The 14,004-nt window shown below is 44.1% G+C and overlaps 1 protein-coding gene across 2 annotated transcripts; it reads left to right on the forward strand.

Moving 5' to 3' along the window:
• The first annotated feature begins 587 nt into the window (after positions 1-587).
• On the forward strand, positions 588-2,241 carry LOC127493240 (brain acid soluble protein 1 homolog). 2 transcript variants are annotated; one of them, XM_070074513.1, is made up of 4 exons: positions 588-1,400; positions 1,489-1,551; positions 1,654-1,716; positions 1,818-2,241. In XM_070074513.1, the coding sequence occupies exons 1-4, from the start codon at positions 920-922 to the stop codon at positions 2,090-2,092; spliced, it is 882 nt and encodes a 293-aa protein (XP_069930614.1). In that variant the 5' UTR covers positions 588-919; the 3' UTR covers positions 2,093-2,241. The 2 variants fall into 2 exon arrangements, with proteins under 2 accessions (XP_069930614.1, XP_051711892.1); XM_051855932.2 differs by lacking the exon at positions 1,489-1,551.
• Positions 2,242-14,004: the final 11,763 nt, after the last annotated feature.

Raw genomic sequence — 14,004 nt, forward strand, 5'->3', positions numbered from 1 at the left:
CCACATACCGTTACGTTGCTATTAAGTTTAAACCAGACTGTGTCAAATCAAATGATAAAAAATGAGGATCCAATTCTCTCTCAGGCTCACTCGCAGGATTCCCCAATGATTACAAAAAGGAAGGAATCCTCTGCTATGATATTTAGGTTAGTAATGCCATTATAATAAAGTGTGTAATTTAGGTTAGTCTTCATTATGTCAAGAGGATTGCCACATACTCATCTCCTTCTCCAACTTTTCAGCTTTGCCCCTGTGGCTCACTCAGGGCACTGTTAATTGACACAATGAAGAGTGAGGACTGATTACAGGTCCCCACGGAGCTGCTGGGAGAAGAAGGTTTATGTACTCACGAAAAGGTTGCACAGACTCAGCTGTGGCTTGCTTCCCGATACCCCAATTCTTCTCTCGTCAGTGAACACGGTTAGGACTGGGAGGTACCCAACAACATCCACACTCCTGAAACCCATTTCATACATTTTATTATCTATTTAAGCCAAGCACCATTGCAGGTTCTGGTTTCCATTCTGAAGTAGCAATACAGCTGAGGAGCGGCACAGGGAGACACACCTGTTCCTGGTCATGAGCTGGTGGCCAGGGGCTTGCTCTATCACTACGTGCAGGAGCAGGGCGGCCTGGCTGAGGACGAGGCCAGGGCCCTGTTCGGCCAGGCGCTGGCCGCCGTGAGCTACTGCCATGGCCAGCACGTGGCGCACCGGGACCTCAAGCTGGACAACCTGCTGCTGGACGAGCACATGAACATCAAGCTGGCGGACTTCGGGCTGAGCCTGCGGCTGGAGCAGGGCACGCTGGTAAGGGACGCCTGCGGGACCCCCGAGTACTGTGCACCAGAGTTTTCCTCGAGGAGGACTACGATGCATTAAAGGCCAACGTGTGGAGTCTGGGGGTGGTGCTGTTTGCCATGCTGGAGGCCACGCTGCCCTTCGGCGGCAAAGACTTGGAAGAGCTGCAGGACCGGGTGCTGTGCGGCTCCTACGTGGTGCCACGTGGCATCAGCCCGGCCCTGCAGGAGCTGCTGGCGTGGCTGCTCACCGTTGACGCCTCGGGGAGGCCCAGTGCGGAGGACGCCAGCACCCACTCGTGGTTCAGCCTCAGCCGAGAAGCCGCCCAGGAGCACGAGGAGGGCGCGGTCACCCCGCTGCAGCCCCTGGGCGTTCCCCGGGACCTGGAGGCCAGGGAGTACCTGGCGGGCCTCGGCCTGCTGCCAGGCACAGGGACCGAGGGGACTCCAGGCCCTCAGCCCCAGGACCCTGCGTCCCTGCCCAAGTCCTCGCAGAACAGCAAGTTCCCCCCCATAGAGGACGACGGCTTGGCTCTGGTGTCCTGTGACAGCATGGCCGTCAACGTTTCCTCCGCACAAAGCGACTCCTCCGAGGCCCCCAGTGAGTCTTGCCCTCTCCCTGCCTTGGGCCCTCCAAGAGCTGAGCCCAAGGCCCTGAGGTGACCCCACTCTTGACTCTCTCCTACCAGGCCAGCCACAGCAGGAGAGGAGCCCTGCTCCCAGCGCCGCCCCCGACTCCCCCAAAGTCTCCAGTGAGTCTTCCCCTCTCCCCACCAGCCCCAGCCACCTCGGGCACTCTTGGGGCTGAGCCCTAGACCCCCTTGGTCACCCCACTCTTGACTCTCTCCTACCAGGCCAGCCACAGCAGGAGAGGAGCCCTGCTCCCAGTGCCGCCCCCGACTCCTCCAAGCCCTCCAGTGAGTCTTGCCCACTCCCCACATCCCCTGCCACTTTGGGGCCTCCAGGAGCTGAGCCCAAGGCCCCCGAGGTGACCCCACTCTTGACTCTCTCCTACCAGGCCAGCCACAGCAGGAAAGGAGCCCTGCTCCCAGCGCAGCCCCCCAGCCAGCCTCCAAGGCGTCGCCCTCCAGCCCCAATGCCAGGAGCCGTGTGGACCTCGCAGAGCCAGAAGCCGCCGCAGCTGCCCGTGAGCCTGAGGGGGCTGGGACCGCAGCCACCGCTGACACCACAGACTCCACAGCCAGCGCCCAGGACAAGAGGCAGGGCCGGCACGGGGTCGGCAGGAGGATCCTCCGGTTCCTGCCGAGGGCGTGCTGCATCCTGCCGTCCTGAGGGAGCAGCCCTGGTCACTGCTGCCGCAGAGTGGCCCCCAAGTAGCCTCGCTCCGCCCCCGTCACCAGGAGCAATGCGCAGGCTGAGCTGACTGAACGTTTTTCTTTTCTTGAACATTTGCAAATGCTTCTCATGAATAAACTTCACCTTTGTGCGTGCCTTTGGTCCCGTGTGATGTTTGGGTCCCTGTGTGCACCTTGGGCAGGTGATGGAGGTATGGGCGGTATTGTCTTTCTCATGGAAAGACAAACACTGGGCGATCACACCCGTGTGGGGATCACAGAAGGGGTGACCTCATAGAAGTAAAGCATAGAGTGACACCTCCCAGAGGCTGGGCGGGAGAGAAGGAGGGAGGGGGAGTCACTCGTCCACATGGCACAGGCACATGAGGGTCGGGGTCTGAGGTCTCTGGCACAGCAGGGAGGTCCCAGTCCACAGAGCTGTGCATTGCAACAGAGCTGTCAGTGTCCTATCCAACATCTCCTGCGTCGTCAAGGGAAAACACAACCCCATTCCCCCGAGGGCCATGCACCTGACCTCATAGGGTCTGCAGTCCAACAGCTGCAGGTGGAGCCGGGCAGGACGTCCATGCTGCTGTGTGCCCGGCCTGCCCAAGGTGAGGCCCAAATGCAACAGAGGACACAGGCAGGACGAGGACCTGGTTTTAGTTCAGGAGGCCCCTGGTAGCACCCAGGCCTTCCAAGTTCCCAGAGAACTGAAAGAAAGGCTTGAGACCTACTGGAGAGGACATGACCCTCTGCCCCACCTGGGGACACTGGAGGATGGGACCTCCCCCACCCCGGTCTTCCTCACTTCCACATTTCTGGAGCAGGCAGGCTGTGCTTAGTGAAGGAGCTTTCTTCCAGATCTGAGGTTACATGGATGCTCTGTGCACAGAACTGGGCTGCGTGGGCTCCAGCAGGTGCTCACGTCACACATGCACTGCCTCTGGAAAGTTCCATGGCGAAGTGACTCAGAGTTATCAAGGTCACCCCAATGAGTGACCAGTGCTTCACAGCTGTCTTGAGTGACAGGGCTCTGAGCCGTGTGCTGGGCATAGGAGACCCTGTGACCCCTGACCTGCACGTTACCTGGGTCCCACCATCAGAAGTCCCGTGGGAACCCCAGGTCCTGCCAGCGAGTATGCATCTTCCCCAGGGCCCACTGCACAATGACAATGGCCCAGGGACCAGGCCCTGTCAGGGGTCACAGAGGTGGCCTGGGCGAGGCCCCCAGGAGGCTCGGGTTGCTGACTGCACTGCTGAGCTCCTGACCGGGCCCTATGCAATGTCTGCGGCCTCTCCACACTGGTATTTCAGCTTTGAGAGCTATGGAAGGAGCAGTCCCTCTGGGAGGCTTAGCCTGGCTCCCAGCCTTAGGCTTGTCTCCAGCCTGGGGATCAAGAGGGTGGTGGACAGCAACAACAGCATAGCAGAGGGCTGGTGGGCTGGTGGGCTGGACCATCTAAATTCTTATTTATAAATGACAACTTGATCCATCTAGTCTAACATCTTAAATAAGGAAATGCAAAGAGCGTGGATCAATTTTTTTAAAAAGCTGAGTCAGAAAACAAGAAGAGGGACCCACATCTGTACTTATTTTAGTCCTGTAAGTCTTGCAACTCTTCTTAGGAGTTAGTATAAGCAAACTGCTGTTAACTGGGATAATCACACAGCACTCTGTAGAGTGAGGGTAATGACACTGTGAGTGCCCAAGGTTTTGAATAATCTGGGCTGATTTTGTATAGTGTATAATTCACAGCAAAGATTCAGAATGCCTTCTTTTTTCCTCTAAGAACAGCTTCCATCTTTATGCTTTCAACCATTACACATGGAGACACATATTCAGTCAAATTTGATATAGAAATATTGAAACATCTGCAAAAATATAAATTATTGATATTTTCCCAGTGCTGTCTCAGGCCATTTCTGTTGTTAAGTTCACTGAAGCTCCCTGAGTTTAACACTAACATGGGCAAACTGGCATCCAGACCTTAACAGAATTTTCAAGAAATTAGGTAGGCAATAGCAAAAGGAAAGATCATCTACAAGTATTATGTAGCAGCAAAGATGTGATCAATTGTATAAAGAAATTAAGTGAACAATACATATTGCACTATTTGTAAAGTACAATACAAACAAGGAAAGTGATTTTTTAAAAAAGATTTATTGATTTATTTATTTCAAAGGCAGAGTTACAGAGAGGCAGAGGCAGAGAGAGAGAGAGAGAGAGAGAGAAATCTTCCATCTGTTGGTTCACTCCCTAAATGGCCACAACTGCTAGAGTTGGGCCAAACTGAAGCCAGAATCCAGGAGCTTCCTCCAGGTCTCCCACACTGGCACAAGAGCCCAAAGACTTAGGTCATCTTCTACTGCTATCCAAGGCTATGGCAGAAAGCTGGATGGGAAGTGGAGCAGCCGGGACTTGAACAGACACCCATATGGGAAGCCAGCACTGCAGCTAGCAGCTTTATCCTTAGAACCCATATCCTTTATTTTTTTAAAAAGTGATTTATTTATTTATTTGAAAGGCAGAGTGACAGAGAAAGAAGAGAGAGAGAAAGAGAGAGAGAGTCCAAAGCTAGCTCATTCCCCAAATGCCAGGAATAACCAAGACTAGGCCAAGCTGAAGCCAGGAGCCAGGAACTCCATCTGATTCTTCTGCATGAGTGGCAGGAACCCAAGGACTTAAGCTATCATCTACTGCTTCCAGGGCAGATTTGTAGGAGCTGGATTGGAAACCTAGGGTAGCCAGGAATCAAACCAAGCACTCTGATGAGGGATGTGGCATCCAGAGTGGCAGCTAACCCACAATGCCCACCCCTGGAAAGTGAACTGAGTAGAGAGGCCCTGCACTCACCTGTGCCAGAGAGAAGAGTAGGAACAGCAAAGGAAGGACTGCATTTCCAGGACACTGACTGAGAAGAAACTTCAGTTAGGGAGTGACAAAGACCACACAGCACAGACTCAGAGCACACTGCAGCTCTCAGTCTTGCTCCCCAGCTGGGGCTCTCCATCTTGCCTGGAAAAGGTAAGCAGAAAGCTCCATGACCCCCACCATCCCCATCCTTACTGCCTTTAATTTCAGTCTAGAAAATTGTCAGAGATCTGAGCAACTGCTTCATTCCAGAAAAGAAGCTCGTGTTGCCTCCGTCCACCCCTGTGGTGGAATGAGAAGGCCATGCCAAGATGGCCGCTGGCAAGTGAGCATCAGTTACTCAGGAATGGCTTTGAAATCCACCTGGCAACAGAGCCTGCCTGGCAATAGGCTGTGATTGGATGGCTTTGGAAACCACATGGCAAACGGAGCCTACCTGGCAACAGGCTTTGATTGGTTAGGGCATAGACCGGATTGGCTGGCCTTGGCTATATAAGCTGTTGTACCAACTGAAATAAATGAGTCTTCGGGCTGCTCGCCTCTGGCCCACTTTCACCCGACTCCCAGGGTCTGTGTGATGATCCGCCCCTCTTTACACCACCATGCTCCTCTCAGGAACGAATCCTCTCAGAAGAAATCAACCTCAACACACCCCAACACCAGAGACTGCTGTTGCTGCAGTCCAGCCACTACTGAACTCCATTCTGAAATAGCGGTCATTTCAGAACAAGGCCCTTCACGGGACAGAGACCAAGTCCTTATGCATCCTGCAGTTCTGGTCTTGTGAGTGTTTGGTCCCAGGGACATCTGTACTCACCCATGGGGATGTGGGAAGGCCCTGTCTGCATCCCAAGAATGCACTTGCTAGTAGACACCACCCCTCATAACTTGGTATTAGACAGTGGAATGCAAGCAAAACACCATCCAAGTCCTGCAGCTTTGGGACTTGGACTATTTTAGGAGTTATATTCTACACAGTTATCTGATGTCATCCTGTGGAACCCAGGGAGGACTCTCTGTGCATTCCTCTGCCCTAGACTCATGCCTGTCAGTGAACTCTCCCCAGCAAAACCTGGGTGTGGAACATAGCATTTGAGTAAAATCTCCACTGCATTTTGCAGCTCTGGGATTGTGACTATTGCCTCACCCTGCGGTACTGGAGAAAGGCACTATTTCCATTACGCTGCTGCATGCACATGCCTTCCGGTGCACAAGCCCCAGTACGAGTTTTCCTGTGGGACCCAGGGATATATCCTTCATGCTCTAGAGCTCCAGTACAATGACTGTTAAATTCCTCAAAGCCACTGAACCCCCACTGTGCAACCTGAAGATCTTACCTGCATTCCATTGCCCCAGGCTTATACCTGCCAAAACCCTAGCATAACCTGTATTCTCCCTCCATGAAGCTTGGAGAAGTTCCCATTCATATTCCCTGGTGCTAGGACTCATGTTTTTGGTGCTATGATCCCCAGCATCAACCACATCTACTCAGCAAGAACTGGGGTAGGTTCCATCCATATCACACATGTCCAGAGCCACAGCTATTGGTGCCACAAGACACAGAATGCCTCAGTCTTGCCTGGGGATGATAAAGAGACATCTCGTTTTTTGCCCCATGCTCCAGGAATGTGAAAACTGTCATCATCAACCATAGTCTGACTGACACGCAACTTTCAACTTTCCATGTTATGGTGATACATACCGTTAGAAGCCTACACTTCAAAGTCATACTTCTACTTCCACGAACTGCTGTAGACCAAGCAACTCTGGGACTCATAGGTACTGTTGACATTGATTGGAAATGAAGAAATCACTCAGAGATTATTCTTCTAGAATCACCTAGAACTGAAGCCAAAGGAACTAACCAAATGATTCCCTGCATTTCATCTAAACAAAGGAGTCTTTTCCAATGAAAGCTACTCCATAAAGAAGGAACAGTTACACCAGATATAACTGATGTGCAGACATCAACAGTGGGGTACAAAAACATGAAGAAGCAAGGATGCATGACACCTTGAGAAGAACACAGCAGTTCTCCAGAATAGTTGCTGATTTGAATGACATCTATGAAATACCTGAAGATTTCAAAATAACGATCCTGGGGCTTGTGTTGTAGCACAGTGGGTTAAGTCACTGCCTGCAATGCCAACATCCCATAGTAGAGAGCCAATCCAAGTCTCAGCTGATCAACTTACAATCTAGCTCCCTGCTAACACACCTAGGAAAATAGCAGATGATGGCCCAAGTGCTTGGCTCCTGCCACCTTTGAGGAAGACTTGGAAGGAGTTCTGAGTTCCTGGCTTCATCCTGGCCCAGCTCTGGCCATTGTGGCTATTTGAGGTGTGAACCAACAGATAGAAGGTATGTCTCACTCTCTCAGTCTCTCTCTGTCACTCTCTGCATAAGTCTGCCTTTTGAATAAATACATAAATATTCAATAAAGTACCTACAATGATCCCAATGGAACTCAATAAGCTGTATGAGAATACAGATACACAGTTCAAAGAAATGAAGTAGGAGGCTGGCCTTATAGAATAGTGAGTAAAGCTGCCAGCATCCCATACGGGTGCTGGTTTGAATCCTGGCTGTGCCACTTCCAATCCAGCTCCCTGGTAATTGTCTAGGAATAGCAGTGGAAAATGTTCTAAGTACTTGAACCCCTTCTAGTCATGTGGGAGGCCTGGATGAGGCTCCTGGCCCCTGCCTTTGGCCTGGTGCAGCCCAGGCCTCATAGCCATCTGAGAAATGAAACAAGAGGTAGATGATCTTTCTCTTCCTGTCTCTCTCTATATATATAACTCTGACTTTCAAAAAAAAAAAAGGTCTTTGAAAAAAAGAAATGAAGAAAGCAATGCATAAGAACGAAAATTTCAACAAAAGGGAAATCATTGAAAAATTTAATTAGAAATATTGGAACTGAAAACTTCAACAAATGAAAGGAAAACTATGATTGAGAGCTTCAATACAATAGACCCAGTGTAAGAAAGAATGTCTGATCTTCAAGACATAACTTTTGAAATAAACTATTAAGACAAAAATAAATAGAAAATAGCTTTAAAAATTTTAAGAAAGCTATGAGACAAAGGGGATATCATTAAGGGAACAGATATTCATATTAAAGTGATATTTGAAGGAAAAGAGAAACAAAAAGGCATTAGAGCCCACTGGAAGACATAAGAGTTGAAAACTATTCAAGTCTTGAGATCTGGACATCTAGATAATAGAAGCTAAAAGAACCACAATCACACTCAACCAGAAAAGATATTCTTCAAAGCATATTATAGTCAAAATTGTCAAAAGTTAAGGAGAAGGAGAGATCCCAAATAAAGTGAGAGAAAAATGTTAAGTTACATATAAAGGAAAACTCATTAGAGCAACAGTGGACAACTTAGCAGAAACTCTACAGGCCATAAGAAAATAAGATGATATAGTCAAGGTCTTGAGAGAAGAAAACTTCCAGCCAAGAATATTGCACCCAATGAAGCTATCCTTTGCAATAAAAATAAAGTCTTTCACAGACAAACAAAAACTTAAATAATCTATTACTACCAGACTACCAGACTAGTCCTGCCAGAAATCATGAAGTGAGGCTTTAATTAGAAGTAAAAGGATCATGACAATCTTCAAGAAAACACATTACAGCCCAAAGTTCACTAACAGAGGTACACAAAAGAGAGAGGAAATATGAAAAACAGAGAGAGAAAAGAATCCATATTATCATAGAAGATCAAAACAAAAATACAAAGATAAGTAATAAGAGAGACAGAAAGAAACAGAGAATATACAAAACAATCAGTAAACCATCAGCAAAATGACAGGAGTTAGTTCTTATCCATCACTGTTAACTTAAAATGCAAATGGATTAAATTCCCAATCCAAAGATATAGGTTGCATCAATGGATTTTAAAAAGGATCCAAATATATACTGCCTTCAAAATTCACTTCATAGGTAAGGACACACATAGGCTGAAAGTGATGGGATGGAAAATGATATACTATGCAAATGAAAGCCAAAAATGTGTAGAAGTAGCTATACTCATGTCAGGTAAAAGCTAATTTAAATTAAAAATCTGCAAAAACAGATAAGGGCATTATATATTGAAAAGAGGATTGATTCAGTAAGAAAAATTTAACAGTCACAAATAAATATGCAACCAGCATAAAACACCCAAATGTATAAAGCACATATTGTTAGTCATAAAGAGAGGAGATGCCAATACAATAATAATGGGGATGGGCTTCAAAACCCCACAGAAAATTGACAAAGAGACATCAGAGTTCAACCATACAAGAGAACAAATGGACTCATAGACATTTACAGAAAATTTCATTCTAAAGCTACAGAAATACACTCTTTCATCAGCACATGGAACAATTTTCAGGATTTCTTATATTAAGTCCCAAATCATGTCTCAGTAATTTTTTTTAAAAAAATGAATAATTCCATATATCTCCTCAGATCAGAGAAGAATAAAACCAGAAATCAACCAGAACAATAGAAAGTTTACAAATACATAGAAATTGATCCACCTGCTCTTAAATGACTAATAGTCTATGAAGAAATTAAAAACAAAATAAAAGAGAAAAATAAAACAAAGATAATGAAAATAAAATCTGTACTATACAGCAAAACAATTAAGAGACAAGTTTATAGCAATATGTGTATACCTTAAAAATGGAAAGATTTCAAGTAAACAATGAACCTAGAGGCTATAAAAAAGAAAAAAAAAAAACAAAAATTAGCAGGAAGTAAGAAATAAGGAAGATCAAAGTAGGAAAAAACAAAATTGAAACAAAATACATTGCAAATGATAAAACAAAATCTGGGTTTTTGAAAAAGTAGACAATGCCGGCGCCACAGCTCACTAGATTAATCCTCTGCCTGTGGCGCTGGCACCCCAGGTTCTAGTCCCGGTTGGGGCTCCGGATTCAGTCCCGGTTGCTCCTCTTCCAGTCCAGTTCTCTGCTGTGGCCCGGGAAGGCAGTGGAGGATGGCCCAGGTCCTTGGACCCTGCACCCGCATGGGAGACCAGGAGGAAGCACCTGGTTCCTGGCTTTGGTTCTGCACAACGCACCGGCCATGGAGGCTACTTGGGGGTGAACCAACGGAAAAAGGAAGACCTTTCTCTCTGTATCTCTCTCTCTCACTGTCTAACTCTGCCTGTCAAAAAAAAAAAAAAAAAGAAAAGAAAAAAAAAGAAAGAAAGAAAAAAAAAGAAAAGAAAAGAAAAAAGATAGACAAATCTTTCACTAGACTAACAAAGAAAAAATAAAAAATATTCAAATAAATAAAACTAGAGATGGAAAAGGAGACATCACAACTAGTGCCACTGAAAAACAGAAAATCATGAGAAACCACTATAAACAATTACATGATAGTAATTTGAAAACATTAAAGAAATGCTTAAATTACTGGGTATTTCAAGGATAATATAGTGAAATTATAAATGCTATATATGGCAGACCCACAACAAATACCATACTATATAGGGAAAAAACTGAGGGCTTGTATGTACACTTCCACCACTCTAACTCAGTATAGTATGGGAAGTATTAGATAGAGCAACCTTGGAAAAGAAATCTACTAGGAGAACATCAAAGCATCCATGTTTTAAGATGACATAATTTTGTACACAGAAATTTCTAACAGTTACCAAAAAGCTGTTAGAACCAATAAACCAATAAATTCAGAGGATACAAAGTCAACATACAAAAGCAGTAGAATTTTTATACCAATAATGATCTTGCTGAAGGGAAAATCAAGAAATAAATCCCATTCACAATAACTATAAAAATTAAGCATTTAGGAATAAATTTAACCACAGAAATGAAAGATCAGTTCAGCAGAATAAATCTAGGATAACTCATATAAAAAAGGAAAAATGTTAGTTGTTCGTGGATTTGAAGAATTAGTATTGTGAACATGTCCATACTACCTAAATCAGTTTTGGTAAAATTCTATCAAAATATCAGCATCATTCCTTACAGAATTAGAAAATATAATACTAAAATTTATATAGAATCACAATAGCCCCAGCAAACCTAAGCAAAATACATGCATACATACATACGAAATAAAACAGCATTGCACTAGCATAAAAAAACAACATATACATCAACAGATTGGAATAGATAACCCAGAAAGTAACCCATGTACATACAGCCAACTTATTTCTGACAAAAGTGCCAAGGACATACATTGGAGAAAGGATAGTCTCTTCAATAGATGGTGCTGGAAAAACTGGATATACATATGCAGAAGAATAGAATTAGATCACTACCTCTCATAATATACCAAAATCAATTCAAGATGTGCCAAAGATCTAACATAAGACCTGAAACTATGAAAATGCTAGAAGGCAATATAGGAGAAACACTTCAAGAAATAGAAATAGGCAATGATTTTTTTAAGAAGACCCCAAAAGCACAGACAATAAAAAGAAAACTAGACAAATGAGATGATACCAAACTCAGAAGTTTCTATGCTGCATATGAAATGATACAGTAAAGCAACACACAACAGAAAATATTTGCACCCTATTATCTGACAAAGCATTAATATCCAGAATTTATCAGCAATTCAAAAAATTGTACACCAACGGGGGCAAAAATTCAGATAAGAAACAGGCAATGGACTATTATTAAGCATTTTACAAATAACAAAGTAATGAATAATGCAGGCATCCACTTTGAATTATCTTCTGTAAAGTGTTTAAGTTCTGTGTCTAGATTAATAGCTTTGTAAGCAGATATTCTGTAGGTTTAGTACCATTTGTTGTAAAGACTTGCTTTTATCCATTCCATTGTAATTGCTCCACTGTCAAATACCAGTTGACTATATTTATAAGTGCCTATTTCTACAATATCTTTCTGTTATATTGACTTATTTGCCTATTCAATTTCCAACTTTGCTCTTCTCTTTGAATATCAAGTTGATAATACTGGGTCTTGTGCCTCAACATACAGATTTTTAAATTAAATCTTAAATAGCTGCATAAAGCTTGATTGAATTAAAAGTAAAATGGAATTGTGTTGAGGTTATAATCAGGTTGAAAATAACTGACATTTTGACAATAGTGAGTCTTCCTACTCATGAGTTTGAAATATCTCTCCATTTATTTAGCTGTTTGATTTTTTACTTACATACTTGAAGAATAGGTGTGTATGTAAAGAGCCACAAGAAAGAGGACATAATCCTGGCCAGCTATACTCTTGTTCCTAGGTTTGCAATCCTGGAAATCCTTGTAAGATATCTATGTGTATGTTGACCAATATTTACCTTTTCATTCTAATATCTAGCAATTCCTTCCCAATTATCACTCTAAGAACCCTGAATTCTACCCATTCTATCATTGAGATCATTCAACTCATCTTTTCATCCTTACTAATGCATTGCAGCTGCTATTAGTAAGAACACATGTACATTTCACAGTACCCAGTCCAATGGCCACCTCTCAGTTCTCAACTTACACCACTGAAGTTCTTTACCCTAGCAGATGATGCCCTATTTCTTGAGTAACACTTCTCATCTTGTCTGCAGAACATATGCTCTTTTTTTTTCATCTTAGTCTAGCTAGCTTCTCTTTTGCCCTGGCTTGTTCATTCTTACAGTCCTGTCAACCACATATTGGAGTTCTTTGATCTCTTCTTGGAGGGTCTACAATCAGTTTCTAGGTGATCTCATTCAAATTTATATTCTTATATCTTTACATAGCACCCATATGTTGTTAATTGCCCAAATTATATTTTCAGTTCTGACCTTACCATGAACTATACATTTATATCCAACTCTGATAGGTATGAATATATAATCAAATACACAAACATAACAAATGCAGAGCAGGAGCCTTGTTACCTACCCTCTTCCCATCAGCTCCCTCACCCTCTACATTGGCTTTTTGTTCAGTCTTTCCCATCTCATTAAATGGCAACTTTGTACCCCAGTTACTCTAACCAAAAACTTCAGCATCAGCTAATTTTCCCACTCTTTCATACACAAATCCAATCAGTGAATACTACTAGTTTTAATTCAACAAAGCAAAAAAAAAAATCTTTCATTTATATGAATTTGAAGAACAGACAAGATTAAAGAGATATTAGAGTGATTCATGGTTGGAAAAAGCGTAAGGAAATTTTCCATGGGTTAGATGAATGTGCATCCTCCTGACTGCTGATCCAGCTTAGGGTCACCTGGGTGAGGTCCATGTGAAAATTAATCAAGCTGGAGGCTTCAAGTGTGTGCAGTTTATGTCCTTTTGAAATTTTTTTAAATTGATTTTCAATTTATTTGAAAGAGAGATGGAGAGTGAGAAAGCAAGGGGGTGACGGAGGAGAGAGAGAGAAAGAGCAATAAAGACAGAGAGAGAGATTGATTTTCAATTTACTTGATCACTTTCCAAATGCCTGCAACAACTGGAGATGGGCAAGGCCAAAGTCAGAAACGGGGATTCAACCAAAATTTGCCAATGCAGCTAGTGGGACCAAAGTACTTGGGCCATCACTACTCCTCCCAGGATGCACATTGATAGAGAAATGGAATCTGAAGCAGAGCTGGATCTCACACCCTGGCACTACTATTGTGGAGTGGCCCCTGGGTAGTCTTGATCCAAGTTCTTATCTCCATGTTTGGAGTAATTCAAAGAAACATAGATAAAGATGAGTGGTAAAGGAAGCTTTATTTCAAACAAAGCTACACACTCAAGAAGAGATGCAGACAAAATCAAGAGAGAAAACTGCAGTAACAGGTATAGGATCATCCTTTAATACAATCTAGAGAGAGGGGTGGTAACTGATGTGGGGTTTTAGTGAATAGTCCAAATTGGCAATGTTTGAGATGGGGCTTGAGTATTATTCATTTCCATGGCCTTGTCTTTTTGGAAATCTTGGAAGTGTCGTGACAGCAGATACATGATGGCAGTGAGTGCTGGCCATGCTAATTTTATTATAATGTCATTATAATGATCTAAAGGTCATCACAGGGACCCAGCCTGCAGCCATGCTTAATGTTTATAGCTGGCACTCATTCTAAGCACCAA

The sequence above is a fragment of the Oryctolagus cuniculus genome, chromosome 5, assembly GCF_964237555.1.
Source record: "Oryctolagus cuniculus chromosome 5, mOryCun1.1, whole genome shotgun sequence".
Lineage (NCBI taxonomy): Eukaryota > Metazoa > Chordata > Mammalia > Lagomorpha > Leporidae > Oryctolagus > Oryctolagus cuniculus.